Source organism: Serinus canaria, chromosome 15, assembly GCF_022539315.1.
Source record: "Serinus canaria isolate serCan28SL12 chromosome 15, serCan2020, whole genome shotgun sequence".
Taxonomy (NCBI): Eukaryota; Metazoa; Chordata; class Aves; order Passeriformes; family Fringillidae; genus Serinus; species Serinus canaria.
In genome coordinates, this window is record NC_066329.1 from 4,281,315 (window position 1) to 4,307,906 (window position 26,592).

Consider the following 26,592-nt stretch of genomic DNA (forward strand, 5'->3'; position numbering starts at 1 on the left):
GAATGAATGTATTAATAAATAAAGTTCTCCACACTGAAATACAGGGAAGTTCTTTAGGGACCAATTTTGTGCTTCTTACAGGATCGCTGTGTGGTTTTTGAGAACTCATTTCCTGGCATCCTTCAAATGAAATGTCTCTTATTTGTGTGTTTTAATCACTGTTAAAGTTGGATTTGCTGCAGAGATATAAAGCTTATGCTCTGGAAGCAATGGGGAATGATACAGAGCCTTCTGAAGTCAGGGTGGGATGAAGGATTAGGAGGAGAAGGCTGGCATCAACAACTTGAAAGGCACCTTTATCTCTGGGAAGCGGGAAGCTTAAATCAGGGAGGGAGCACACTGACAGCAGCACTGGCAAAAGTAAGCTTGTTTAAAAACCAGCACGTGTAGCCCAGCTTTTGCTCTTTGCCTGCACAGAAAATCTGCTGTGAAATGCAGCAAAGTTTTGTCTCGTGGAGGCTGTGAGGAATCAAATGTGTCCCCTCTGCTCTGCCTCCCCTGGGCTGCTGAGGGCTGAAATGGCATTAACAGAACTGTGGGATGTCACCTTTTCAGTCAGAAGCTTTTCTTTGCCAGGGAAAAAGTGTGAAAAGTGCTTGTCAGGGGAGAGAGAGCCTGCCAGGGTGAAGGTGGGGACATGGGGACAGGGAAGGTCAGGAAGCTCTTTCCTTCTGGCTTTGCCTAAACTCTTATAATTGAATATTCAGCCACAATTTGGAGGAGCAGCTCCCTCATTACTGTGCCTGGCCATCATCAACTCCAAGGGATTCAAGGGCAGATGAAACACAAATCTTTCCCTGAGCTGTGTCCCCAGAACAGGCTGGGACTGTTTGCAGTGAAGGACCCCCCCCATCCCCTTCCAGGTGACACTTGGGGAAAGACAAAGTGGCTGTAGCTGCCCCATGTTCAATCACATGTTTGTTTGAGGTTGCTGATAATTAAATCTCACCCTTGCTTTGTGTTCCTGTGTGCACAAACTGCTCTGAGTTGTAGTCCATTCTCCAGCCTGTCACAGCCATGTCACTGAGTGCTCTCTGCCTCTGGGGTTCAGTGTAGGAGCTCTTGTGCTTTTAAATTAAAAAAAAAAAAACCAAAAACCAAAAACTCTGTCCATGGTCTGGCTTTGTTCCAGTCAGGTCTTTGGAGAAATGAATTTGTAGTTGTGGATTCTTGGTGTTGATGGCCTGGAACTGGAGACAAGTTTCTGGGTTGAAATAAGCAGAAACAGGGTTTTCTGAAAGCAAGGCTGTAGCAGACGTGAAAAGAAAGGACTGAAGTGCAGCAGTGAATTCCTTTCCAAACCTTGCAGGAGAGTCCTCTCCTGGGTGAGTGGGTGTCTTGGGGTTAGAATAAAAGAGAGCTAAAGGAGGAAAATTGTGTGGAAAATTGCATTCTTAAAGAAAATGTCCAGCTGCAAAAATTAATCTCCCAAATCCTCCAGCTCTTAAGCATTTAATGAGAGAAAATACTTGCATGGGGAGGAATATTAAACTCTGCCTTGCTTGGCTTGTGCTGGGATTCAGGGCTTCCAGGGAGCTCCCATCTGCAGCCACCGCAAAGGGTCAGAATCCTCCAAAGTTGACAGGAATTCAGACCACATCCAGAAAAATGTGCTCCCTGTGGTGCTGATGGTTTTCTGACTGTGCTGTGTAGGGGCTGGGTAATTTTTCTTTGCAGCTCCAGCAGCTGAAGGAGACAGGGAGAAGCTCTTGCATCACCTGGATGCACAGTAATGAGTGTGAGCTGCCCTTCCCTAGCACATCTTATCTGAGCATCTCCATACAAACTCCAATTAAGCTCCCCAGCCCCTGCCTGAGGGCAGTGACTAATAGGAAACTGAATTTCTAAAGAAGGCAAGAAGGGCAAGAACCTGGCTTGGCCTTTCCCAAAATCCTGTCCTGAGAGTGATGAGAACCTGCCAGGGTTTAGTGATTTCCCATCCCTCCTGAACTCCTGGGAAATGTTTGAACAGAGCTCTCAAAACACCTCCTAAGTGCAGTGTCTGTTTCCATCTACAAAGGCAGCCTGGATAGCCTTGAAACTCTAGGACAGAGTCTCTCCTTGAGCTGATGGGAGCTATAAACAATAAATGAGTGCACATTGATTTATCCTGTATTAGATCAGATACAAGATTCTCCTTTGCCTCCTGCATGGAAATTGCTGCAGCCTCAAGTAGAGTTGCAGTGTGTTCAGAGCAGAAAGTACAGCTCAGAGTGTTGTACATGGAACAATGGGATATTGTCTGTTTTCTCACACAATGGGTGATGGCAGGGGGAAAGAAGTCATCTTTCAACTCTGGGTTTTTACAAGAAAGCAACTGCATCTGCTATTGAGGTAAAAACTAATTATTAGGGAGGTGGGGGAGCAACTGCAACAGCCAAGAGTGATGTTTTCTAGAAGGATTGTTGGAAAATGAGAACTTGTAACTACTTTGAGTGAGGTGCAGTCTCACTTTCTTCTGCCTGAGAAGTGAATTGTCAGGAGAACCAGAGCCAGCCTGGCCTTTTGGGAAGGTGAATTACTGGGGAAGGTGAATATATGCCTGGCACTGCTGGGGACAAGCAGGTGGGCCAGGGTGTGTGAAGAAAATGAGATTTCACAGTTGGTGAGGCTGGAGGGGCTACCCCAGGAGTGCTGGGTGAGGGAAGCCCAGGGCCTGCTGGTAGAACAGTGTATGGGATGTGCTGGAAGGGGCCCTCTGCCCTTGCCTTGGGACAGTTCCCTGATGGGAAGGGGCTTTCAGCAAAGCTGTTCCTTTTGTAACTGGCTGCTGGACACTCAGGTGGTGGTTCTGAACACAGAGTCTAATTACAGCATTAAAGGATGTGTAGACACCAAACTTTCTTACAAAACAAAAAATCCTTTACCAAGCCCCAGCTAGACACTTGAGATTTGGGGCAGTTAATGTTCTTTTTGAGGCTTGTGAATTACCTGGATTTTGATGTGTTTGGTAGTCAATGCAACCTGAAGTGACAGAAGTCTCTTGTGTGTTGGATCTGGTTCCTGAACATGTTTGTGTTGGCAGAGAGAGGGTTAAGCCTGTCCATGTAGTCCACAGCTTCAGCCCATCTGGTCATGGCATCATCTCAGAGAATCCTGGAATGGTTTGGGTTGGAGGGGCCTCAAAACTCATCCTATTCCACCACCATGCCATGGGTGAGGTTCCAGGTGTAAAACAATTCCTGAAGGGCTGAGGAAGCCGAGAATAAACACCTGAGCTTTGGGAAATGCTGTAACCACACAAACTCTTTGGGACCTGTGCTGCTTGTGGAGGCATTCTGGCTTTGCTGCCTTTGGAGGAAAAGAGGCATTTCAGCCACCTGGTAGATTTAATCAATCCTTCAGGACCTGTAGGTTTTGATCCTTGTGTGGAAGCAGGGGTTGTTCCAGAGGTGCTGTTTGGGCTGAGGCACTGGGTCTGAAATGCTGCAGCTAATTAAGGTGAAGGAATGAAGGGGATGAGGGAGCAAGCAACTGCTTGCTTTGGACCTGGCAGATTCCAAGATTTCTGACAGCCAGGCTTTTAAGCAGCCTTTTGGATTATCTGGTGCCTTTCTTGGATGCTGTGCAGGATATTTCCTCATGTCATGGCCCCTAGTTCTACCAATTTGCCTTTAATTAGTTCCAGCAGCAGCAGTGCTTCTGCTGCTGCCTTTAGAGGTGAAACATGGCCAGAGCACAGGACTGAGGTCTCATTTTGGGAAGCAGCACCTGGGGTAAGTCAGGTAATGCCACTGTGGGTCACAATCTCACCTGGAAAGTGCTGATTGCACCTGGTGCAGGAGTGGGCAGGTAGGCTTCATTCCTTTGTTAGAGGAGGTGCTGTTTTGTATTGTTGTGCATGATTCATTTTTCTTAATATGCACCTGCTTAGAATTTATAGAGAGAGGAATTTTTTCCAAAGCGTGAGTGGTGGTTTTGTGGTGGATTGTTGGCTATGCCTCTGAAAGTCTCATTTCTCTGACCTAACAGCCTTGCATTCTGCAACTTCTGCCAGGGCTCCTCTAATCCTTTCCTGGCCTAGATCACTTAAAATGAATGTTTTAAGCAAGCAAAGCGAGGCAAAAACTGCCTCTGAGATGAGTGAGGGGTGAAAATCTTGGAAAGGGAAACGAACACCCAAAACATAAGGAGATTATTGTTTTCTCCTTCAGTACAATTCGTTTCCCTGGGTGATGAGCTCTGTAAGCTCAGAGGAAGGAGGGAAATGCTGCTTTTTAGAAGATGTTGGGGATCTTTTGCTATGATGTTAGAAATAATGAAAAAGTTTCTGCTCTGAAGCTTCCTCTGGAATCTCACTTGTCCTGAGAATTCAGGTTTTAAGGCAGGGCTGTGCTTAAATGCTTGTGTAGAGCTGGTGCCTTTCTTTGATGAGAAAGAGCCCTGTGTTGTCCAAAGCTCAGCAGCATTTGTGTGGAGACATTCTCACCCTGGCTCTGTGGACGTGGTGCCTGCAGAGGAAGAACCCCAAGCACAGTAAAGCACCAGGAGGTATCGAGGGCTGCAGTCATTGTGGGTATTTTTTCCAAGCCTCCCTTGTTTTCTGAGCTCTGCAGGAGAGTGGTTTGCACAATGCACACGTTGTGTGTCTCACAGTGGGATGCTCTGTCAAACAGAATCTCTGCACTGTTGACTCTTTCACGCAGAGAGAAAAAAAAAAAAACCCCAAGAAAAAAACCCAGTGATTTTTTTTGTCTTGAATGCCCCATGCTGTTCAAATCTGAGCTGGTAACTGCATCTACAAGGTAGAGAAGACTTGGGGTAGTGTTCCATTATCCTGGAGTCAAATGGTTCTTTCTCCTTTGTCGTCTCCTGCAGCACTGGGGATGGAGATCATCTCACACTGTAAATCCAGGGGGGATCCTGCGAGTGGGGCAAGGAGTCTGGAAGCTCCACACTCCCTGAAGATGGGAGTGATGACCTTGATGCTTTGAGGAAGGAAGCCCCTGCCCTTTGTGTGTCTCTTCTCCAGCACAACTCCCATCTTTTTGGGCTGAGAGCAGAAGAACAGGGTATTGCCTCCCTGAGCTGACTGCTTTTATTGGAAAATGTGGGATAAGGCCATGTGTGGTGTCATCAGGGGGCTCTGCTTGTTTTGAACAGGTGGTCCTGGAATTATAAAAGATGTTAAGGAGTTTGAAAGTGTTGGAGCTGCAATTTTCAATTGACAACTTTCCAGCTCCAACCGGTCACTCCTCAGCCACCACAGCTGACTTGGAAACATTTGGCTCAGGAAGCGGAACAACAGTTGGAAACAAACAGTGATTAGTTTTTTCATGGCTTCCCAGGGAATGCATCACTTTGTTCGTTTTCCCCCCTCATTTTGTGGTTCCTGTGGATTTTTAAGGCACTGTAGATGCAGGATGTTCACTTCAGCCAAGCCTGCGTACTGGCAGATTAAAATGAGCAAAGGCTGAGCACGCTGAGTTCACTCATCATAACCAATATGATGCTTCTCAGAACTTCCTTTGCCCTTGGTATCTTCACTGAGGAATCCTGCCTGCTGCCGTCAGCCCCCCTGCGTTGAAATCCCATTTTACCCATTTCAATGCTGTAAGAAGTGCTGTATAAACTAAACAGGAGCATCTGGGAAGTGGTTAGAGTTGTTGTTGATTGCCTTTTCCTTATTGCCTTCAGGGGATTTAGGCTTGAATTTGCTGGAAGTAGAATTTATGAGGCAGAACGCTCCATTTCTGATCCTTAAGCTGGGGAGAGTGCGGTGAATTTGATCGGGCTTTTCTGCTGCCTCCCGTGTCTCTGGCTTCTGATCTGCACCTCTCAGGGCTCTCCCTGTGTCTTTAACATAATTGCTTTTTGCATGTGGAGAAGAAGGCTGGTTTTCACATGGCTGCTTGCTTTCTGGGAGCTGCAGGAGCAGCGTGAGGGTTTGGGCCATCTGTGAGTGGTTCTGCAGGATGCTCGGGCACCTGTGCCTCACCTGGGGACAGGGAGGCACCAGAGGTGAGCTGATGTTGGTCACAGCAGAGCCTTGGGCTTGGGGACAGATCCTGGGCATGGCAGGAGGACACTGCTGTGGTTTGAATCACACTGAGTGCTGCTTTTACAATCTCGATCTGGTGATGTCTGTTTGGAACAAAAGGCTTTTCTCCTCCTGCTTGTGTGCGGGGGTGTATCTATCTGCACAGCTGTGTTAAACCCCCTCGTTCTGTGGGGCTGGACAGCTCAGCTGCACTTGGATTTCCCACCTAATATGTGAGTTTCTGTATTGTCACTTGGGAATGCCTGTGGTTTATTCCAGCTGTCACTGTTTTTGCAGAGAGAGAGCATTTTCACTGTCCCCCACAGATCTGGGAAAGTTTATGGCACAAAAGCAAAGTGGATTTCACTAGAATGCACCAAAATGCTCCTGGTCTTCATTGACCAAATGAAGAAATGCCTGTAGAATTAAGACTAAGGGATCAATCCTGGGATTTTCCTCAGTGGGAGCACTAAGGAAAATTTTGACATTTGGGTCAGGGAGGTGAAGTGACCAAGTCAAAGCCCTTTCTTTTCAAATATAAGGCTGGTGGCAGAACCTTATCTCTAGTGGTTGTGAAGGAGAAGACTTAAACATTCTAAATTTTCTATACTTTGAGGCAACACAAATGCCTAGAAAACAGAAATGTTGATGGAAGGTTTAGAGCTGTTGGAGAGGCAGCAAAAAGTCACAGTACCCACATGCCTGGGCTGGCTAACACAAATTATATACAGATATGTAGATAAATATGTATCAAATGAAGGAATAGCACCTGGAGTGGAGGAAAATCCTGAAGAGAATTGTGGTCAGCAGAGTTAAAGGTGCTCCAAAGGACTTGAGAAATAAAAAATCATATTAAATGGTTCCAGCCTGTCAGGAGTTCAGGGTTTAACACTCTTTAACACTCCAATAGTGTTACAGGGAAGCTCAGGAGATACTGAATATATTCTATATTTGCTGAAAAGCCAGATGACAGAGTCATTGTATGACCTATTCTTCCATCCCCACAGTAAACAGAGATTAAACAGCTGATTCTAAAGGCTGGCATTTAAAAATCAGCAGATGACTTTTGATTTCTGAGGCTGCAGCTGAGGCAGTCTGTACACTGCCATGAGAGTGACTTTCTTCCAGCCTCAGAAGGTGTTTTGCACCAGGCAGGAGATTGCAGGCCAGCCAGCCAAGATTTCCAGGCAAACAATGGGAAACCAGCAGTAGCTCTTCTGAAATCTGGATTCAAAGGACTTTTTTTTTTTTTTTTTTTTTTTTTTTGTGTGTGTGTGTAGAAAGACTTTTGAGTCAAAGTTGCCAATTTTCTGAAGATATGGTTCTGTGTAAGGGCTGTAGGACTTGAAGCAAGGACCAGTTGAGGGAAAATCAGCTGTTCAGCAGATGTCACATCAATGGTTTAACTCCTTCCTTCCTCTCCAGCCATTAAATGCAACCTCCAGTTGCTGCCAGCAGTGGTTTCCACCAAATGTGCAGAAGCCTTTTTTCCTAATGGAGAACAGCTCCCCAGCTCTTGGCCTGGGGTTTTCCCTGCTCCTTTACACGTGTCTTCCTCTGAAGTTGGCAGCCTTTCTTTCCTGTGTGAGGGACAAGGCAGAGGAGATGTGGCAGTGTTGTATTTCAAAGGAATCAGCGTGGTGGAGTTGTGTTCTAACACTCCAAAACACAATTACCTCCTTAGCACTGCTGCACCACAGCAAATAACTCTAATTGGTCTCAGCCTGTCATGGAAAGATGTGGAGAGTTTGTTATTTAACTTTGAAATTTATGTCATTTTCCTGCTATCCCTCTTTCTTTAGGGAAGAAAGGTCAGTAAGGCACTTACCTTATTACTGCCTTCTTCATTCTAGTGCTGCTTTGGTCATGCTGGAGGTTTGTTACCCAAATTAATCCTGGTTTCTCCCAGAGCTTCCTCTCTGCTTCCCAAGGCTGACTTTGTGACTTCCCTGGAGAGCTGCTGGTGGCTGGAGCTGGCAGTCAGTCCTGGCAGCACACTGCTCTCCTTTAAAAGGCCAGATTGCAGCTTAATCAAACCTCTCTCCAAACTGCATCAGGGAAATCCAGAGGCTCTGCTTTGGAGAATTGAAACGAGGAACGTGCTCTTAAACTGCTGACATTGTGTTGTTACTGAAGCCAAAGCAGATCTATAATGTGTTCAAAGCAGGAGACACTGGTTTCCCTTTTTGGAACAAAAAGAGGAAATTCCTTCATGTAACAGGATATGTTAAAGAAATGCTAGAGCTGAGGGACTCTGATATTGTCTCCTTCCATTACTTCCTCAAAAATTATGAATTAGAAATGTGTGTGTGTGTATTTCACATCTGGCCTCTCTCTCTGCCTTAGGCAGAGCTGTCTCTTCTATTTTTCCTTTTTGGTTCGGTTCAGCAAAACCTTAACTGCTTCCAATTGTTTTTTCCATTCATTAGTTGCTCCATAGAGCCCCTCAATGACTCAGATATTTAATTCCAGTTATGGTATGATTTTATCTCAGTGTGTGTGAAGCCTTTGTTGCTGTGATACGATGGGACTGATGAGATTATGGAGCATATTGGCTGCTGAAAGGATGGATAATGTGAGTTGTAGGTGATCCTTCTGTTGTGGCTTTGGCTTCTCCTTTTTGGTGGTGTTGTGGTTCATTTGTTGAGATAAGAAATAAAGGATATGAAACCAGCAGCAATTTGGCTTGACACAAGTGAGGTTCTTAATTATAGCTTCCTAATGCAACCTTTCATTCTGTGGGACTTTTACTGAGTAAAAATGCTTTGGATTGGACTTGGCAGCTCTGCTAAGGCAGGAACTCCTGTGTTCCACAGTTGTATTTTGAAGGAGTGCCTGCTTCCAGCTCTCCCTGGGATATTTCATGGACTCTCAGATGCAGGAGGATTTAATCCCACATCTGTCAGGAGGCAGCTTTGTGGAACAGGGCTTAGATGGGGGTGGTCTGCATCTGTCAGTTCATCTTCAGCTGCTGAAGTCTTGCTAACCTAATTATGGATTCCAGGCATCCCAAAAAGGAGGGATCTGCCCCTCTGCCTCTTACTGCTATGTATTCAAGAGTGAAAGTTGTCCAGTTCCTGGCCAAAACTTCCCACATCATATTTCAAGGGGAAAAAAAAGCTGGAGTGACTCAGGGATGAGATCAGAGGAGAGCAGGTGTCCTGGGGAGACAAGGAACTGCACAGATGAGGATCTCCAACCAACAGAGTTTGGCTGCTGTACATGGGGAAAATTAGCTTCATCCTCATTTTCCTGGAAGTCTTTAATTTAATTTTTTTTACTCTTCCTTACAAATATCTCTGTCCCCAGGAGGGTGGTGCAGGAAGTCAACATCCAAGTGAATGATCCCGGCCCTTCTCCTGAGCTGCAGAGCAAAGGGTTAACTGGCTGTTCACCAGAGCTCCCTGGATGGAGCCAGGCTTTCTGCTGGGGCCAAACCATTCCCTACCATGCTTTAGCTCTTCTGGCATGGTGCTCCTTTGTGCCCAGGGGGTTTTCCATGTGTGCAGTGCAGATGTTAGCGAGGATGCAGCGCTCCCCTAATTAAACAGCGCTGCCCATCAGCTGTCTGCCATGGAAGGAGCACGGCTGAGAAGAGGCAATGATATAGAAAATGTGACTTACCATGCTGAGGGACATCTGCTCCTCCTTCACGAGGATTCAGCTCCCTGTGGTGAAGGAGGCAGGATGTGAGCTCGTGTTGCTGCATCCTCGAGTCACGGCGAGGACGTCGCTGGAGTCGCCTTTTACCGCTCACAGGAAGTGGCAACATCCGTATCTTTTAAAAAAACTTTCCCGTGTTAAATAGGAAGCTGAAGTGACTTTATTTGTTGAGCTTCACAGCAAGTGAGTGCTGTGAGAATACAGTAAGACAAAGAGCCCCGAGGCCTTTGCATATGTTTCTGCTGTGCTGTTGTCTCCAAGGAAGAGCATGACTCAGTTATGCTGGCTCGAAATATTCCGAAGTAGATTATTTCTCCTGTAGCAGAAGGGCTTGGCACTGCTCTCTGCTGGAGATGCCCTTTCTTCCTAGGCAACAATCTGACAGCAAATTGTTTAGACTTCCCCATGGCTGTTCTCTTCCTTCCCACAATGTCCCCTGAACCAGGACAGGCACTGAGATGTTTTGGGCAGCAGGGACCAGTCCTGCGATGCTCCCTTTGGCATGGTGCTGACCTGGCAGTCAGGCAGCAAAGGCAGAGATTTCCCTGTCTGTCTGTCTGTCTGTCTCACCTCTGAGATGTGTGGCCAAGTGCCAGATCAGCTGTGCTTTCCAGGCAGCTCCCAGCTTTTTTTCCTCCAGGGTAGGTGAGCCTGGCCTTGAAGAGCCAAGCCCATGTGTGTTGGGCTTGGGAGGAGCAGTTTCTTGTCAGCCTCCTTGGAGGAGGGAGGGAAGATTAATCCTCTGGAGGTGAAGCTGCATGGCCTGTGAGCCCTTGGGAGGGAAAATGCCATCACTGGTGCTGGGACAACTCCAATACTTGACTAAAATCTTGGCTTTGGGACTGAAGATGCCTGCACAGATTGTGTTGGGAAGGGTAGGCATCTACCTTGTTTCTGTGTTTTTTTATGGATTTGCACCTTCTGTAGTGAGTGTTCAGCTGATGAGAGCTTTCCAGGAGAGAGGAGTGCTTCTGGAACGCTGTCCTTCTTCTTGTGCATCCTCACCACAGCCTCAGGGAGCAGTGTGGCTGAGAGAGCCAGAAACCTCAGCCAGCAGTGGGCTCCTGCACTGGGACAGGTCTTGGGTGTGAGCTCAGGAGATCCAGGAGCACCAAGAGAACCTTTGATCCTGCTGGGATCTGCCATCTTCCATGGGCTCATGTTCAGTGCTGTGGGATGCCTGGTTGGGCTCTGTGACTGAGTTTGGGAATTACAGATCCAGTGAAGATGGAGGGTGTGAGAAATAGAGGGGATTATGGCAGATGAGGAATGCAAAGCCTGAAAAAAATGACTCCAGCTGAATGGTAGAATGGTAAAATCATGGGATGCTTTGGGTTGGAAGGAACAGACACATTTTTGGAGAGCAGGTTGCTCCAAGCTCCATCCAGCCTTGAACACACTGGTGACTGGAACTGCCCAGACCATTTGCCTGGACAGTCTGACCTTTCCCCCATGCAGGAAGTGATGCCTTCCTTCCTCTTCCCTCTTTTGGTGGATCAGGGACCTTGCAAGGCCACGTGAATGAAGATGTGTCCCCTCTCCAAAGCTGTGTGTCCTTTCTTTTTTTGCCTGTCAAGAGAAACATTACTCACACATGGAACTCACTGGAGCAACTTGCATATTGCATCTTACACTGACTCCACACGTGATGCATGAACAGTATGAATGACAGAATAAGGATATTTTTTGCTGATTTAAGTCACTTCTGCCTTCATAAGTTCTGCAGTGTTCTGTCATCACAGATGTACTTGCTAAAATAGCAATATCTGGGCAGGATGGAAAGTTATCATCCAAACCATCCTCAAGCATTTAGGAGAAAGCCCTGGGAAGTCCAGTGAAGGCTTTGGAGGCAGGCAGTGAGCCAGTAAGGGAATCTCAGTCTGTTTCAGTGCAAGGCCATAAAAAGTGTGCGCTGTCTGGCAGGCAGAACATCTGGCAAACTGGCTAATGAGAGCCAGGCTGGGGGAGCTCCAAGGCAAATGGAAGAGCTGCCCTGTAGGGCTGGTTTATAACTCTCTGAGTTTGTAGGAGGTTACTCGTTTGTTGGAATTTTGAAAAAATTACTATTTATTTGAAGAAGTGCAGACATCAAAAACTGTGGAATTCCAGAGTGGCTTCAGTTTGATGTATAATAGCTGGCTGGGAAGGGTGATTTATCCCAGCCTCCTGTGGATGTTTTCTGTCCCTTATTCTCCTCTCAGCTCTGCCCTGGAGATCCCCCATGGCTGCATGAGCTCCTCCGAATGAGAGGAGTTTGTTTGCTCTGGGCCCATGGAGAGTTTTTCCTTCCCCTAAGCAGGGAATTTGTTTTGCAGAGGGAGAGGTTTGGGCTCTGGAAAGTTTATGCTCCTTCTCTTTCTTCCTTGTTTTTTTGTTTTTTATTGTAATGATGACATATGGAAACTATTTACACAGGAGCATGCTCTGCTGCACTGAATGGAAATGCTGGAGTCCCGGCAGTCTCGTTCCGGATGCCTTGTGTAAGCAGCCAGCTGGTTTTGCTTTTCCTTTTTTTTTTTTTCTTTTTGTCTTTCCCCCCCTCTTTTCTTTTTTCCCCTCCCTCCCTGCCTCTCTGTGTTTTCAGGGAACGCCTGGGATAAGTTACACAAGTGTAAGGAAGGAAGCTTTGCCATCTGTGACCGGCTCAGTTCTCTTCCTTTGGCGTGCCCCTTGCGCTGCAAACTTCACCAAATATCTGTTTTCTTTTTCGTGCTGGAGATTCCTTGCTGTGCCTGCTCAGCACTTCCACTCCTCTCCCGTTAGCTCATCGTGAGCAAGTTGTGCTAAATGCCAAAACACGAGAGCGCAGCACACGAATCCCCAGCTTCGCCAGCACACTTGTGCCTGGCAGCTCCTCGTCCTGCAACCAAACCTTCCCAAATCTCACCCTGGGAAACACCCAGGGAAAGGATCTCACTGAGCTCTGAGCCACCTTCCTCAGAGGGGAGGGGAGAAGCCGCTCACTTCTGCAGGCAGCAGAGCAGGATCTTTTGTGCGGAGCTTTGCCCCGAGGAGCGGCTTTGGCAAAGAAGGGAGGCAGGAGCCGCGGGCTGCGGGCACCAGGGGCTGCCATGCAGTGGAGGGAGCTGCCTGCCATCTACCTCGAGGATCCCGGGAGCCCCGTGCAGAGATCCTCCTATCTCATTGAGCTCCATACTGATGGTAAACGCCGTCGGGGATGTCGTGCAGCACGAGCGGAGCCGAGCTTGCATTAGTCTGTGTCATTGTTATCATGGGAGCAGCTGAGGAAATTAGCTCGCTGGAGGGCTGCCAAGCACACAGTCAGAGGGCTGCTCTTCGAATTTATTATTATTTTTATTATTATTTATGACCCAGATGATGCTGTTGCCTCAGGGATGCTAGATCAACCTTCTGGTACCTGATGGGGAAGGTGCTGATCCACAAAATGCAGCTCCCCACCGGAACACTCGAGTGCATTTTCTGTTGTCTGTGCCTGGTTTAGACAGCAGGAAAGCATCTTGATTTCTAGAGCTGTTTTTCGGTTCTGATTTGCATCTCTGAGTGCTGTTTTGTATTTGCAGCCTTGGTCTCAGAGCTGGGACAGCTCTCCTGTGGGAAGCACAGAGCGGGGTCCCATCCTGGGTTTTGCTGGGGTGGGTCTTTTCCTTGTGTTGATCCTTTCCAGAGAGGTTAATTTTTGCAAGAGAGCTGCTTCAGGGTTAAAGGTGATATTGGCGTCTTTGTCAGGGTTAAAGGTGATGTTGGCATCTTTGGGCAGGGTCCAGCGTGTTGGTGTTTAGGTTAGGGCTACAAACCTTTGCTGTTTTGGTCACAGCGTGTTTTGATCCTCGTAAATTTTGTATGTTCTGTAGTGTAAAGTCCAGGTTCTGATTAAGATATGCTCCTCCTGTAACTGTTAAGCATCAAATGTGAAAAGGTTTTGCTCTCAGGCTGCAGTTTGAGGGAGTCTGTCTTTTTGAGACACATCCCCAGGAAAAGCTTTGTAAATAATAACATTTAAGAACTTTTTAGAGCTTGCAATATAACGCTTCTGATTTTTGCATATGGCTGTCATCTCTTAGTTAAAAAGCAGACAAACCAGAAGGCTGCCATTCCAGCTCCGTGGATAAATAAAAACTCCATCATTCAGGTTTTTTTTTTTTTTTCAAGAGCTGTGCTAAATCAAGGGGTGTGGGGGAGGAACCGGCCTCATTCAAACATTTGTCCAGATTTTGAGTGGTATTTTAAGGGTGTGGGGGAAGCAAGGAAGAGAAACAGGCTTCGTGCTGCAGAATGCTCTGCAACCTGAGTGTGCAATCTGGAAGGTCTTCACAAACCCCAGAGAAATGTTATCTTAATTTGATTTGGGGGTGGAAGAGGCAGCTGTGGCTGTGCACTGGTGAAGGGGCTCTGATTTCTTCCCACTCCCTGCCTTTGCCAGGAGCACATGGTGCTATTTCTCTTGGCGGGTGCAGAGTTTTTGGCATGGGCTCCCTCTCCACTCCAGAGGGTGTTCTGGAGAGACTGAATCAGTAATTCATCCAGGATTATTTTGTCACAGCAAATCTTCAGCAGGCTGTCATGAGAGGGGAAAGAGAACCTCGTGGTGCTTTTTGCCCACTCTCAGATAACAACTTTGAACACACAGAGAACGAGCTGCCACACCACAGCTCCTGTGCTCATAAAAAAAGGGGGAAATCAGCACTGCTGTGCTGGCAAGCTCAATTTTACATGTACCCACTTTGGGAACATGAGGCACTGGAGGAGGGAAGTCTCTTCTGAGAGCAGGAACAACCATGTGATGTGGGAAATGTTTGAAACTCTGGAGAACTGAGAGTGTGGCTAGCTCCACCACAGGCCCTAAGCAGGTCTCACTGCTGGGGTTTCTCTGCTCAGTATTCTTTGTCAAAGGTAAAATAAAACCCCCGGTCCCAGAAGAAGAAACCAAGTGACATTCCCTTTTTGTACAGTAATTGTCTTCTTGCTTAGCTTTCATCTGTCTGAATAGCACTGAGGCTGCAGAATGCAAAAAATGGCAATTGTTTTGGAGCTTACATACATGCCCTGTAAAACTCTCCTGTGGGAAGGGCACTGTGTACGTGTAGCTCTGCTTGGGAGTTGCTTTTTTGCAATTGAATTGTTTTGGGGTTTTTTAGACAAAATCTCTATTTACAAAATCTGGTTCACACGTTCAGTATGGCATTGTTCTGTAGTTCTTTGCTGGTGAGAAGGACAGGCACTCAGAAATGTCAGAATTAATGTGTGGAGTGTGAACAGAAAATTCATCTTGCGGTTTGTTTGCATCAGAGGGGTGTCAGTACTTATCAGCACCTCAGAGTGTTGATGTGTTATTTAGTGGCTCTGAAGTGCTGGGAGAAATGGGGCTTTCTGCTCAAAGTACTGACAGCTTCTCTCCTCACATTGGTGCCCTGTGTGTCCATCCTTCCGTGGCCTCTGCTCCAAGGACATGTGCAAAAGCTTCCTGCTCCTTCAGCAAATGCTCTTCTCTTCACTGGGCTGGCCATCCTGGGAGGCTGGTGGCTCTTACCTGCCTGCTTGTAGATTGTGATGCTGATAGCAAGCTTCAGGCATGACAGCACACAGCCCTGAGCCAGGAGAGCTGCTTGCTGTACTGAGTAGGAAGCTGTCTCTACTGACGATCTTCTGGGAGCATCCCCATGTGCAAGTGCTGGGTTTGAGCGTCTCTTTAAAGCTCCTACCTGCCAAGAGTCAATTTGTCAGCGTGCAGCCGCCACTTTCCCAGCTGCTCTGGCTGTCTGTGATCCCAGAGCCTCCTGCTGCACCCCAGCTCCCCTGATGGCTGATCCCTGTTTCTCTGCTGCAGATGGAGGCAGCTATGACGTTGTCAGTGATGCCTCCAGCCCCGCGGCCAGGGAGTGCTGCGCCCAGCAGAGCTCTGCCCGCCACAACTGGGAGATGAACTACCAAGAGGCAGCCATCTACCTCCAGGTGAGCCCTGCTGGGTGGGGGAACAGTGCTCTGCAGGAGCTATGCTGGTTCTTGGCCATGGGAAACAAACAGCTTCTCTTCTGAGGCTGAAAATTGCCAAGGATTCTGCTTCGGGAGTGGGGCGGTGCTGGGGGCACCTCCAGATGGGCTTTGGAAGGCATTTGGGACAACCAACAACTAAGTCCCCACCCTACCCCAAGGGCTGTGCTGGCTGGGGGTTCAGCATGTGCACAGTTCTGCCACCTTGGCATGGAGGTTTCTGAGCTGGTCACAGATTGGCATTTCATCTCTGCAGTCGCTCCAGGGGGAATGGTCAGTGCTCTCCTGGGAACATCTCCTGTTCTGGAAGTGCAGGTCCCAGTCCTGCCTAGGCCATGGGGTGGCCCAGTTAGTGTCAGTCACGTCCTGCAGGTCATGTGAGGCACAAGGGAAAGCAGAGATCATGATTTCTACAGGATTAAAGGATGCTGGGGTTAGGATCAGCCCAAGAGGGAAATTTAGAATATTTTAAACAACAAAGAATCAAATCCCACCCATGCTTCAGTTACCAGAAACACCATCTTTACTGTAACAAAGGGTTTGCTTTTTTAAGGTTGCTGTACATCTGGTGTGAGGATCTAGCCACCAAAACTGAGCTTCTCCCCAAGCTGTCCAGTCTGAAGTGGTTGCTGGTTCCATTTCTGTCCCTCCTTCCTTCCAAAGCTCTGAGGTGCTTTGGACCCAGCTGTTTTTTTTTTTGTTTGTTTGTTTGTTTGGTTTTTTTTTTTTGTTTTTGTTTAAGCCACTGCAAGGTGACAGAAACCATTTGTTCCTTCATGCTCTGACCCCACAGGACTGAGAAATCTCACTTCTCAGATATTTTAAAACAGTGTAGGCTGGACCTTGGCAACACTTGAGCTCCGTGGTGAGCTGGAGCAGCCCTGACAATGGCAGGGTGGCTCCAGCCTCCATCCCAGGCTTTTGTTTAAACTCCTGATTATTGGAGCAGCTCTGCAAAGGGTCATTGAGCTGCTGCAGCTCTGATGGTAATGGGCACAGCAGGCCTGGCCCTTCACATGGGGGTGATTGCTGCTGCCTTGACCAATGGCCACGGTGACCCTGTCCTTGAAATGAGGTAGAATCACTTAAAGAGAGTTTTGTGAGCAATGGCTGCAGGCAAGTGTTGGGTCTGGGTAAGAGGGCTTTGCTGTCCAGGCACGTTTGGAGTTGTTTGGCTCCCAAGAGGCAGGATTTAGGCTGTTTGTCATTCCACAAGTGTGTCCTGCCAGGGTGGATGGGAAGGACCCTGCTGATCTCAGCTGGGCTCTGTGCAGGGCTGGCTCTGTCCTGCTCCTGCCCAGCTCTCTGACCCAGCAGTGTTTGTTCTGAAACCCAGTGTGAGCTGCAGTCAGTGAGACACATTGGGAACCCTCTCCTGAGAGAGTCTGGAGAATGCTTCCCTTCCTAAAGGAGAGTTCCCTGACCTCATTATCCATTTGCAATCACAGCTATTCTGCTTTGATAGTAATAGCTTGGCTGTCCTTGCAGTAATTGCCTGCCTGGGAAGATGTTAATTTAAATAAAACCTCACCACTTCTTGTGCATCTGTGTGGCCCTGCTGGGGAAAAGTGATCTCTTATGACAGTTCCCAAGGGGCAGCAAGTTTCCTGTGAGTGACAAAAGCTCCCTTGCCAAAACTGTTGACTCGAGAAAGAGAAGAATCTGCTGGGTGGTTCTGATGAAAATCCTTTAAAATCTCCCCAAACTAAGTTTCATCCTAGGGGTAAAAATAGTCACAATGTAGCTGTGTGAAAATCAGTTGTAGGCAAAGTGTTAAGATGGAGTATCTGACCTTTTAATGTTAATTAAGCCTGCTAGTTAAGAGGGAATGACAAATCAGCATAGAGACTTGTTAATTTTGTATGGAGTCTGTCTTACATTTGTGGAGCAGAAAACACTGTGTGTGCTCCAGTGTTTTCTTCCAGACATTTTGCAAGGCCAAGATAAGGAGGAACAACTGTCAGCCAGGTGCCCTGGAGCTTATCTGGGTGTTTCTGTGTTCTGTCCTGGAGAAGTTTAATCAAATAAGTCTGTAAACATGTGGAAGTAGTTGCAAGCAAATGAAGTGCTGTGTTTGTGTTGGGATGTTGGCTGAAGTTTCTTTGCCTGCCTTTATAAACTCTCCCAGCTCTCTGCCTCATTGTGAAAAGGCTCAGGGGTTTCTGAAGCAGGAGTTTGTGGATGTTAAAGAGTTTCATTACTGAAATGTGGTTATGAGCAGAAGGGGATGTCCCGTGTGTGTAGAGTCCATTTCTCAATAAACACATCAACAACAGGCTGTAAATGGGAATAGTCTGTTGGGAATTGTATCTAATCCCTATAAAAGTCTGCATTCTTCACTCTTTTATAGCCCCAAGAGTCTCTAATGCTGTTCCCTCCTTTATTCCTGCTGCCCTAGGAAGGAGAAAATAACGACAAGTTCTTCACTCACCCCAAAAATGCCAAAGCACTCGCTGCCTACCTCTTTGCACACAACCACCTTTTCTACCTGATGGAGCTGAGCACGGCCCTGCTGCTGCTGCTGCTGTCCCTGTGCGAGGCCCCAGCCGTCCCCATGCTCCGCCTGGGCATCTTTGTGAGTACCTGGCCCTAAATGACAAAGCCTGCTTGCTCTGCAGCCTGGGGAAGAGGAAAATGATGGTCAAACAGAGAGGAAGGAGGAGGCACTAAGAGGAAAAAAATCCACCTGGTTTGTTCTGTAAATGGTTGACAGCAGATAGGCCAGACAGCAAAACTTCCTTTTTCCATCTGATCTAGGCAGGCCACAATGAAAGTGATACTCATTTGTGTTATCAGTTTGTGCAGTTCTTCATTTAGTAACAGAAATAGGTGGGTTTTTCCTTTTTCATGAGATAACTCAGCAGTCTGTGGGCTTTGATGGGGTGGTTTCAAAGCTGTTGTCAGGGCTGGTGCCATTACCCCAGCACCACCACTGGTTCCTAGAACACAGATCAGGACCTTCCCTGTGATTATCCAGAATGTCTAATTCAAGGAAAAACCCTTCTCTATATAAACTCTCCTTCCTGTGTTCCCCTAAAGAAATTACAGTCTCCATCTCTTTTTCAAAGTGTTTCTGCTCAAGTTGTTGATGTCTTGGCCTTTAGTTTCAAATGTATCAGTAAGTTTTTTCCTGTGTTGCTCCAGCCCAGAAGGGACATGGATTTCAGGAATTTCTGGCCTGGTACTGCTTAGAGGAAAATTGCACAGGCTTTAATAAAAGCACAAAGCAGTAGATATAGAAATTTAGAAAAGCACTATGTTAGCTGTAAAAGGGTGGCTTGGGGCTTTCCTGCATGCCACGAGACAATGCTCAGACTGCTGTCAAACCCAGCTGCTCCTTGGAAAAGGAGGGGCAGGAGTGTGGCCTCTGCTGTGCTGCTGTTCTCACCAACCCTGTGCTGTGGCAGGTCCACGCTACCCTGGAGCTGTTTGCGTTAATCGTGGTTGTCTTTGAGCTCTCCATGAAGATGAGGTGGCTGGGCTTCCAAACCTTTATCAGGCACAAAAGGACTATGGTCAAGGTGAGTTGTCTGCTTGATTGTCAGGGTTTCTCCTTTAGCACCTCCAAGGACCAAAGAGCCAGATGCAGTACTGGCCTGCCCTGCAGCAGGGTGATGTAGCCGCTGTGTCCCAGCTGCCGATGATTCATGTGAGATCCCTCAACTCTCAGGTCTCAGAATCTCTGCTGGTCACAGTGACCCCGAGATATGGTGATAAGTCTAAGAAGGAGTCAAAACTCTTCTGCTGTCATTCTCAAGGTTGTTTATTGTTTCTTATCTATAAAATTCTTTCTCTGGGCTGCCGAGGTCTGTTCAGCAGGTCAGACAGAGGCACACTGACCGCCCTCCGGGTGGTGTTATCTTTTTATACTAAGAACTACGTGTACATTATTTACCATAACTTCCCAATACCTATCACCTATGTTAGACATTGAGCTTCTACTCTAAACCAATCCAAAAGTGCCAGGATCACCCAGAACATGGAGGCTAAGAAGAAGAAGGAAAAAGGACAAGGCACGTGCAAATTCCTACATCTTGGGACCCCGAGCCCCCGTTCTAAAAACGTCAAAAATCTATTTTTTCACCCTGTGACAAACCAACTGCTATTCTGCTCAAACTCTCTTGACATGTAATTCTTCATATAAAGGTGGTAATTTGCTCCATGGGTCAAGATCAAAGGCACAGGGGTCTTGGGCTCTGTGCCAAGGTCTCTGAGCCCCCCGGGCAGAGGCTCGAGTCCTCCAGGGCAGCCAGAGGAATGTCCTGGGTTCCGACACTCAGGGACACCTCCCACCCTTCAAATGTGCAGATAAACAGGTGGTGAGGCAGAGCTTTGCCTCTGATCCCCCCTTTCTTGCAGACGTGTGTGCTGTTGGTGCAGTTCATCGAGGCCATCGTGGTGCTGGTGCGCCAGACCTCGCACGTGCGCATCACCCGCGCCCTGCGCTGCATCTTCCTCGTGGACTGCCGCTACTGCGGGGCTGTCAGAAGGTGATGCTGGGCTCTGCCCTCACTCCTGGGGCTGGGCTGGAGGGAAAACACTCAGATCCTGGAGTTGGGCGTGGGTCTGGGGTCTTCAAAGAGGCAGGAGCAGTTGCTGTAAGGTTGTTTATTGCGTGAATACATCAGTCTTGAAGAGTTCAGAGTATTGAAGTCTGTGCTAAAGCTTCCTTGCAAAGAGTCCTGATGTTCTCAGCAGCAGCTAGCAGCTACAATTCTTTTTTTCCTTCCCCTTTGCACCCCAGTACAGGGGGATTTTATTCATAAATCATCCAGTCAGCTAAAAACAGGATTGTAAAACCCTCTTCCTATCTGAGCTTGATTCTAATGTGTGAAAGTAGTGTCAGTTCTTCCCCAAAATCTACACATGTACTTCTGTCTGTTCATGCAAATAGTTCTGTCTGTTCTATCCAGAAATGCAAGCAATGCTTTGCTGCTTTCATTATGTCTGGCACTAAATTAATTTTGTGAAAGGTAACACTTTAAACTAGGCTTTAGGGCTTTTTACTAACTAACACAGTTTCTTAAGGCATTTAAGATATAGTTCTGCTTTCTTAAAACTAAAGCTTACACTTTTACTTCATGTCTGTGTGGCTTAATATATTTCATTTTCTCTAAAGGCTCCAATTTAATCCCTGCATTCCTTTCTCTCTCTGAGGGACACAGAGAGGCTTCTATTTCATGCATTCCAACAAAATCCTGCAAGCATCCCAGGAGAGTCAGTGTCTTTCAGTGGCATTTGTGTTGGAGATGGTTCCACTGTGAGCTAAGTGTGGATATTCTGATGGTGCACAGGGCTTGGGTGTATAAACCACCTCAGAGAGACCAGCACAGGGTGTGGCTGCACTGGCTCAGCTCCTGGGCTTGCCTGGAAACTGCACAGTGAATCAGGGCTGGTCTTTAGTCTGCAGAAGGAGAGTTGACAACATGACATTAGTGTTGTTTGCAGTACCTGAGAGCTGACTGCAAAGGACAGATGGGTAGCTTGGAAATGATCCTAATTTAGCAAGCTTTCTACTTTTATTCCTTGGAGGGAGTGGGAAGAAAGCCCTCAAGTGTGGGGTGGTGGTGGTGGTGGTTTTTTTTCTTTCCCCTGACAACCTGGAGGAGTAAATGTGCAAATTTTAATTTATTAATGTTTTCTCTTATTTTTCAGAAATCTGCGACAGATCTTCCAGTCCCTCCCACCATTTATTGACATCCTTCTCCTCCTGCTTTTCTTCATGGTGATTTTTGCTATTCTGGGTGAGTTGTATTTATGGGTGGAGAAGTGATGATGCTCTTAACCAGTGATGGTCCAAAAGCAACATGAGCAGCCTGGATGAATATAAATCTGATCAGATCCAAAGTGTTGCCAGGATCTTCCATTTATCCCATTTCATCTGCAGTCATCTGGAAGGCAGAGTTAAAACATCCAAAAAATCTGAAGGCTGAGTATTTAATTTTGAGACAAAAGTCCTTTTAACCTCTTCCAGAGCACAGTCAGTGGTGTGTGTTTTCAAGCTCTGCTCCCACCAGCTCTTCCTCAGTGTTAACACTTTAATCTGCATCCCCACAAATGCATGTGTCTGGATTGTACCTGCTACAGCCCAAACCATCCCCAGAAAGTTTGTTTTCCAAAAAGAGCAGTGAAATGCCAATGACATCTATTAGCAAATCTCTGTGGGGAAAGTCTTCCAGAGACTCCCATCCTCAGGGTGTCAGAGAGGATTTGCTGTTAGTGCTGTTAGAGCAGCTCCTTTGGGAGCTGCTCCACTGCTCGACATTGAACTGACTTTATGTTGGTTTGTTCTTTCTCCTTTCTCTCCTCCTCTGTTTTCTCTGTTGCCTCTTTAGGTTTTTACTTGTTTTCCCCTAACCACTCGGATCCAGTGAGTATCTTGATTTTTTTATTAAGAATTCAACCTTACAGTGCAGTCATAGTTTATTCCATGTGAGACCAAACACTGGCTGCTCCTGGCACTGTCACCCTGCTTTACCCTCTGTGGGGAGGAAGACTGTGGAAGGAACTTCCTCCAAGGCAGAATGTCCCAAAGGGAACATTCTCAGAGTTGTTCCTTGTTCTTGGTGCCTTCATTCAGCCAGAAGAGCCACCTGCCACTGTCCCCAGGGGAGGAGGTGTCTGAGCAAAGCTCAGCCACTTCCACTGCTGTGGTCAGAGTCCAGCAGCCACTGGTTCCTGCTGCTGCCCAGGCTGTGTCTGCCTGGGAAAAAGTCCTTATAAAATGTGCTTTTGGCTTAACCCTTCACACACCATTTCTCAGGGAACTTTAAAAGTACTGAAGCACTTTTCCCTAGGGAAGGCATCAGGGAATTGTGGGAGTGCCTGAATCCAAAGGGGTGGGGGGACTGGTTGTTTCTTTGAACAAAATGTCCCTGTGAGTTCCTGCTTGCATTTTGTCATGGGATTTTTTTTCTTTCAGTACTTCAATACCTTAGAGAACAGCCTGGTGAATCTCTTTGTGCTTTTGACCACTTCAAAGTAAGTTCATGCCCTTCTGTCTCAGTCTTTCCCTTTGTCCCAAAGGAGTCTGGCAGAGCCAAGAGTTTATCTGCAGAAAAGCTCTGTCTCCAAATGTGTGAGCCCTTTCCTCTGCCTGAGAGAGAGAGATGTCCAGGGTCAGCCTGCAGGGGAAGAGCTGCTATTCCATTTTACTTTAGGACATTGTGACCTCAGCTGCAGAGTTATCTCTAAGGACTCGGATGTCTTCATCACTGTGAGGGCAGTAAGGGGGAAACAGCTTTGTTAGGCCTTGGTCCAAGAAGGGAGAATGTGTGTTTGTGCTCCTTTGTCAGCCAACAGCTCACTGTTGAGAAGTAACTCCCCATTCCTGTGCTGCTCTTCACCTGTCTGCTAGGAAATTGGGATAACAGCAGTGAGTAAATATTGATCTGCTGTCAGGGAGAGCCCTGGGGATTAGGAAATTAGCAAAGGAAGGAAGAAATCTGAGGTGGTAACACCTGCCCCCGGGCTGTACTGCTGTTGTTGAGTACCAAAGCCGTTAACCACACCACAAATCCCTTTGGGTGTTTGGGCTGTGTGAGAAACGCACTTGCCACGTTTATTTTTATTCCACGAGTTCTGTACAAATGTGCAGATCTTTAGATGTGATTCATACACACAGCCCCCTCCCCTCCCTGTGCCTGTTGCCTGTGCAGTGTTCCTTGAGGGTTTTGGGGTTTACCCTTGTGTCCTTTGGGATGCAGTTTCCCTGATGTGATGATGCCGTCCTACGCCCGCAACCCCTGGTCCTGTGTCTTCTTCATCGTGTACCTCTCCATCGAGCTCTACTTCATCATGAACCTGGTGAGTCCCCAGGGGAGCACTTCCCTTCCCTCTGCTGCTTTTGGAGCTCATTGCTCAGCAGAGTCTTCCCCTTTCCCAGAACTGCTCTGCCATCATCTCAGACCCTTTGGCAGAATACTTCTAGAAGTGGCAGCTTGGCTACAGACAGAGCTCTCTTAATGTCTAACCATGAGGAATTGAACTAAATCACAGAAAACCAAATTATATGAGCATCTTTCAACTACTCTCCCATTAATATCGTGCTTGGAGTGACATACTCGGTTGCATGAAATTTATTATCCTTCTCTGTCTTAATTATTTATCATAAAGTGGCATTTTATTATCTGGACTTGCCCAAAATACTTTGTAAATCAGTTTGAAGGGGATGGAATTACTCAGGATGGCAGGACTGCAGTGCTGATCACTGCAGAGTGAGAGCACAGCTGCCCAGGGGAGGATGTGAGTGCTGGGAAAGGCCTTGCCAAGGGAGCTGAGAAATTCTGCTGCCCAGGGTGAGGGATTTGATGCTTGTGGTTGGATTTCAGTGCCTCCCCAGATGGAGGGTTAGCTTTGCTATGTGTTAGCCAAAGCTCCCAGGAAGGGTGGATCCAGACAGCAGCCCTCAAACCCTGCTTTCCAGAGATAGATCAGGGCATTTTAATAATATGGTTTTCTGCTGGCACTTGTGTAGCTTTTAAAACCCACTAGCAAGTGTTGAGGGGCCAGAAACATCTGGACCTCCTCCAAAACGTGGATCAGAGCTTGGGGATCCCTTTGTGGGATCCGTAGTGCCAGCGGGACCTCACCGACTCCATCAGCATCTGCTGTGCCTCTCCTTGCTTCCCTTAAACCCTGCAGAGTATAAAGGTCAAAACAGCACTTTTAAATTTTTTTTCCTGTCTTCTCAGCTTCTGGCTGTTGTGTTTGACACTTTCAATGACATTGAGAAGAGGAAGTTCAAGTCCCTGCTGCTGCACAAGCGCACGGCCATCCAGCACGCGTACCGGCTGCTGGTCACCAAACAGGTACAGCTGTGCCAGCAGCACCCTGGGCTGGCTGCTGAAACAGCACCTCCAAAAAAAGGGCTTTTATCTCTGTGCTTTGTGATCAGGCTCACCATGGGCTGGTGGTTTTTCATTCGTGTTCACCTCTGTTAGTGGAGAAAAAGCAGAGTGCTCTGAATTTCAGCCCTGCGTGAGGTTATGGCTTGGTAAAATGAGGGAGGTTTGTTCTGGAGTGCATGTGATCATTGATTTCTCTCTGAATCAGTCTGGGTCATTTGAGGACTTGTTTGGCTTACCAGGCATCACTACTGAGAGGAGGGATGGGTCATACAATTGAAAATATAATCCATTTTCTAGGTCCTGCACAAGTGAGCAGTGCAGAAGCAGAAGGAATTCACCTACAAACAGCTTTTAACAGAGACAGGCACTGTGGGGAGAAGGTTGAGTTCTTGCTTAACTTGTTGGAGCAGCAAGAGAAATAAGACCCAAAAATAACTAACCCACTTCTAGTAGATTAGTTCATGTTTAGTGCACATAGCTGATGGTCTTTAAAAAGTGCCATGATGGGATCTGTTAGGCTGCCTGCTCATTTCCCAAGAAGAGGGGTTGAACTCTGCTTGGGGTGTCTGGTTGGACAATTTTCAGGTGATGGGGCAGTAGGGAACAGTTCTGCATTTGCTGGAGGGACCCATTGCCAGAAAGGCTTTCTGATCTCTGTGCCCTGGGATGAGCTTGGTGTGTTAAAGTAATAGCTCAGGGTACTTAGGGGGGCCCAGTTATAATGAATGAAATCCTGCTTAAAACAAATCCAGAGTGAGAATTAAAAGCTCTGTTCGTCCCTGCCTGCTGCTGCTGCTTCTGACAGCATTCCTGTGTTGCCAGAGGCCATCTGGAATTTCCTTCAAGCACTTTGAAGGGCTGCTGCGGTTCTACAAGCCTCGGATGTGTGCCAGGGAGAGATATCTCACCTTCAAAGCACTGAACCAGAGCAATACTCCTTTAGTCAGGTAGGATGGTCCTGCTGCTGGGTCACTGACATTTTATGAGAATCCTTTCACTAGGATTTTTCTCCTGAGAAGCTGAGAATCCTCAGAAAAGAAGTGTAAACAATAACTATCTGCTGCTGTGGAATGTGCTCTGGAGATGGTTTATCAACAGATGCATCTTTGATTGGTCTCATGAGGATTGTTTCTACTTGATGACCAATCATGGTCCAGCTACCTCGAGGCTCTGGTCTGTTTTGAGATTTAATTATCATTCTTTGCTACCTTCTGATGTCTCCTTTCTCTTTCTTTAGTATAGTTTCAGTATAGCATTCTTTAATATAATATATATATAATAAATAATAAATCAGCCTTCTGAAACAGGGAGTCAAGATTCTCATCTCTTCCCTCATCCTGGGGACGCTCAAACACCAGCACCCTGCTGCACCCAGAGCTTGCTGCACTGCCTGCAGCTGGGCTGTGCTTTGGAGAGGGTGGCTGGATGAAGGCTTTTTCTGGGAAGCAGGGAGCTGGGAGGGGTGGGTACCCTGAGAGCTGAGGTGTTGGAGTTCCTGCGTGCCCTCTTGTGGATACAGCACTGCTGGCACTCCCAGGCAGGAGCTGCCTCCCTGTCCCCTGGCAGAGCAGAGGCAGGAGCTAGGGAGCAGCACTGGAGCCTGCCTGGAGCATTTCCTCACTCAGCACAGCCTGCAGCTTAACAAGTTTTTACTCTTTTCCAGCAGCTGGCTGTCCCCCCCAGGGTTTTGTTAATTAAAATTTGGTTCTGCTGGTGCTTTCAGGGCTGCCATCCTCTGTGTTATGAGGCAGAGAATTGCCATTCTGGTGGGGGGTGGGTGCAGCTAACTCCAGCCAGCAAGGGAGTAGAGGGAATTAGAGCAGGAGACCTTCTCTTCCCTTTCCTTTGTTCTGGCCTCAGGCAGGTTCCAAGTGACTCTCCTATGAAACTGGTGCTTCTCCTTGAAGTCAAGTGCCACAGAGAAATATTGAAAATGCACAGTGAGAAAGACTGAGTTGTGAAATTTAGGCACCAATGTCCCCAGTAAGAGTCTGAGAAGTTCAGCATCCTCACTTCCAGACACATAAAAGCTGTTACAGGCCTGACCCCGGGCACCTAGACAGGCACTCATGTTCTGTGAGTTTCTTTGCTTTCATGTCCTTTTTCAAACTTCATTTTGCCTTGAAAAGA

At 47.3% G+C, this 26,592-nt stretch overlaps 1 protein-coding gene across 4 annotated transcripts in view; it reads left to right on the plus strand.

Annotated features, from left to right (window-relative positions):
- TPCN1 (two pore segment channel 1) overlaps positions 1 to 26,592 on the plus strand; it is a 42,545-nt gene that overhangs the window by 2,126 nt on the left and 13,827 nt on the right. For 2 of the 4 annotated variants that reach the window (XM_018916517.3, XM_018916516.3), the window contains exons 3-12: positions 15,450 to 15,574; positions 18,012 to 18,188; positions 19,021 to 19,134; positions 19,973 to 20,103; positions 21,269 to 21,357; positions 21,949 to 21,983; positions 22,536 to 22,594; positions 23,320 to 23,419; positions 24,307 to 24,423; positions 25,285 to 25,409. In XM_018916517.3, coding sequence (XP_018772062.2) covers positions 15,450 to 15,574; positions 18,012 to 18,188; positions 19,021 to 19,134; positions 19,973 to 20,103; positions 21,269 to 21,357; positions 21,949 to 21,983; positions 22,536 to 22,594; positions 23,320 to 23,419; positions 24,307 to 24,423; positions 25,285 to 25,409 — 1,072 coding nt within the window. Of the gene's footprint in view, positions 1 to 12,058; positions 12,124 to 12,508; positions 12,806 to 15,449; positions 15,575 to 18,011; positions 18,189 to 19,020; positions 19,135 to 19,972; positions 20,104 to 21,268; positions 21,358 to 21,948; positions 21,984 to 22,535; positions 22,595 to 23,319; positions 23,420 to 24,306; positions 24,424 to 25,284; positions 25,410 to 26,592 lie in introns of those variants that run through there. The other 2 variants (XM_050980397.1, XM_009092315.4) reach the window with 2 other exon arrangements.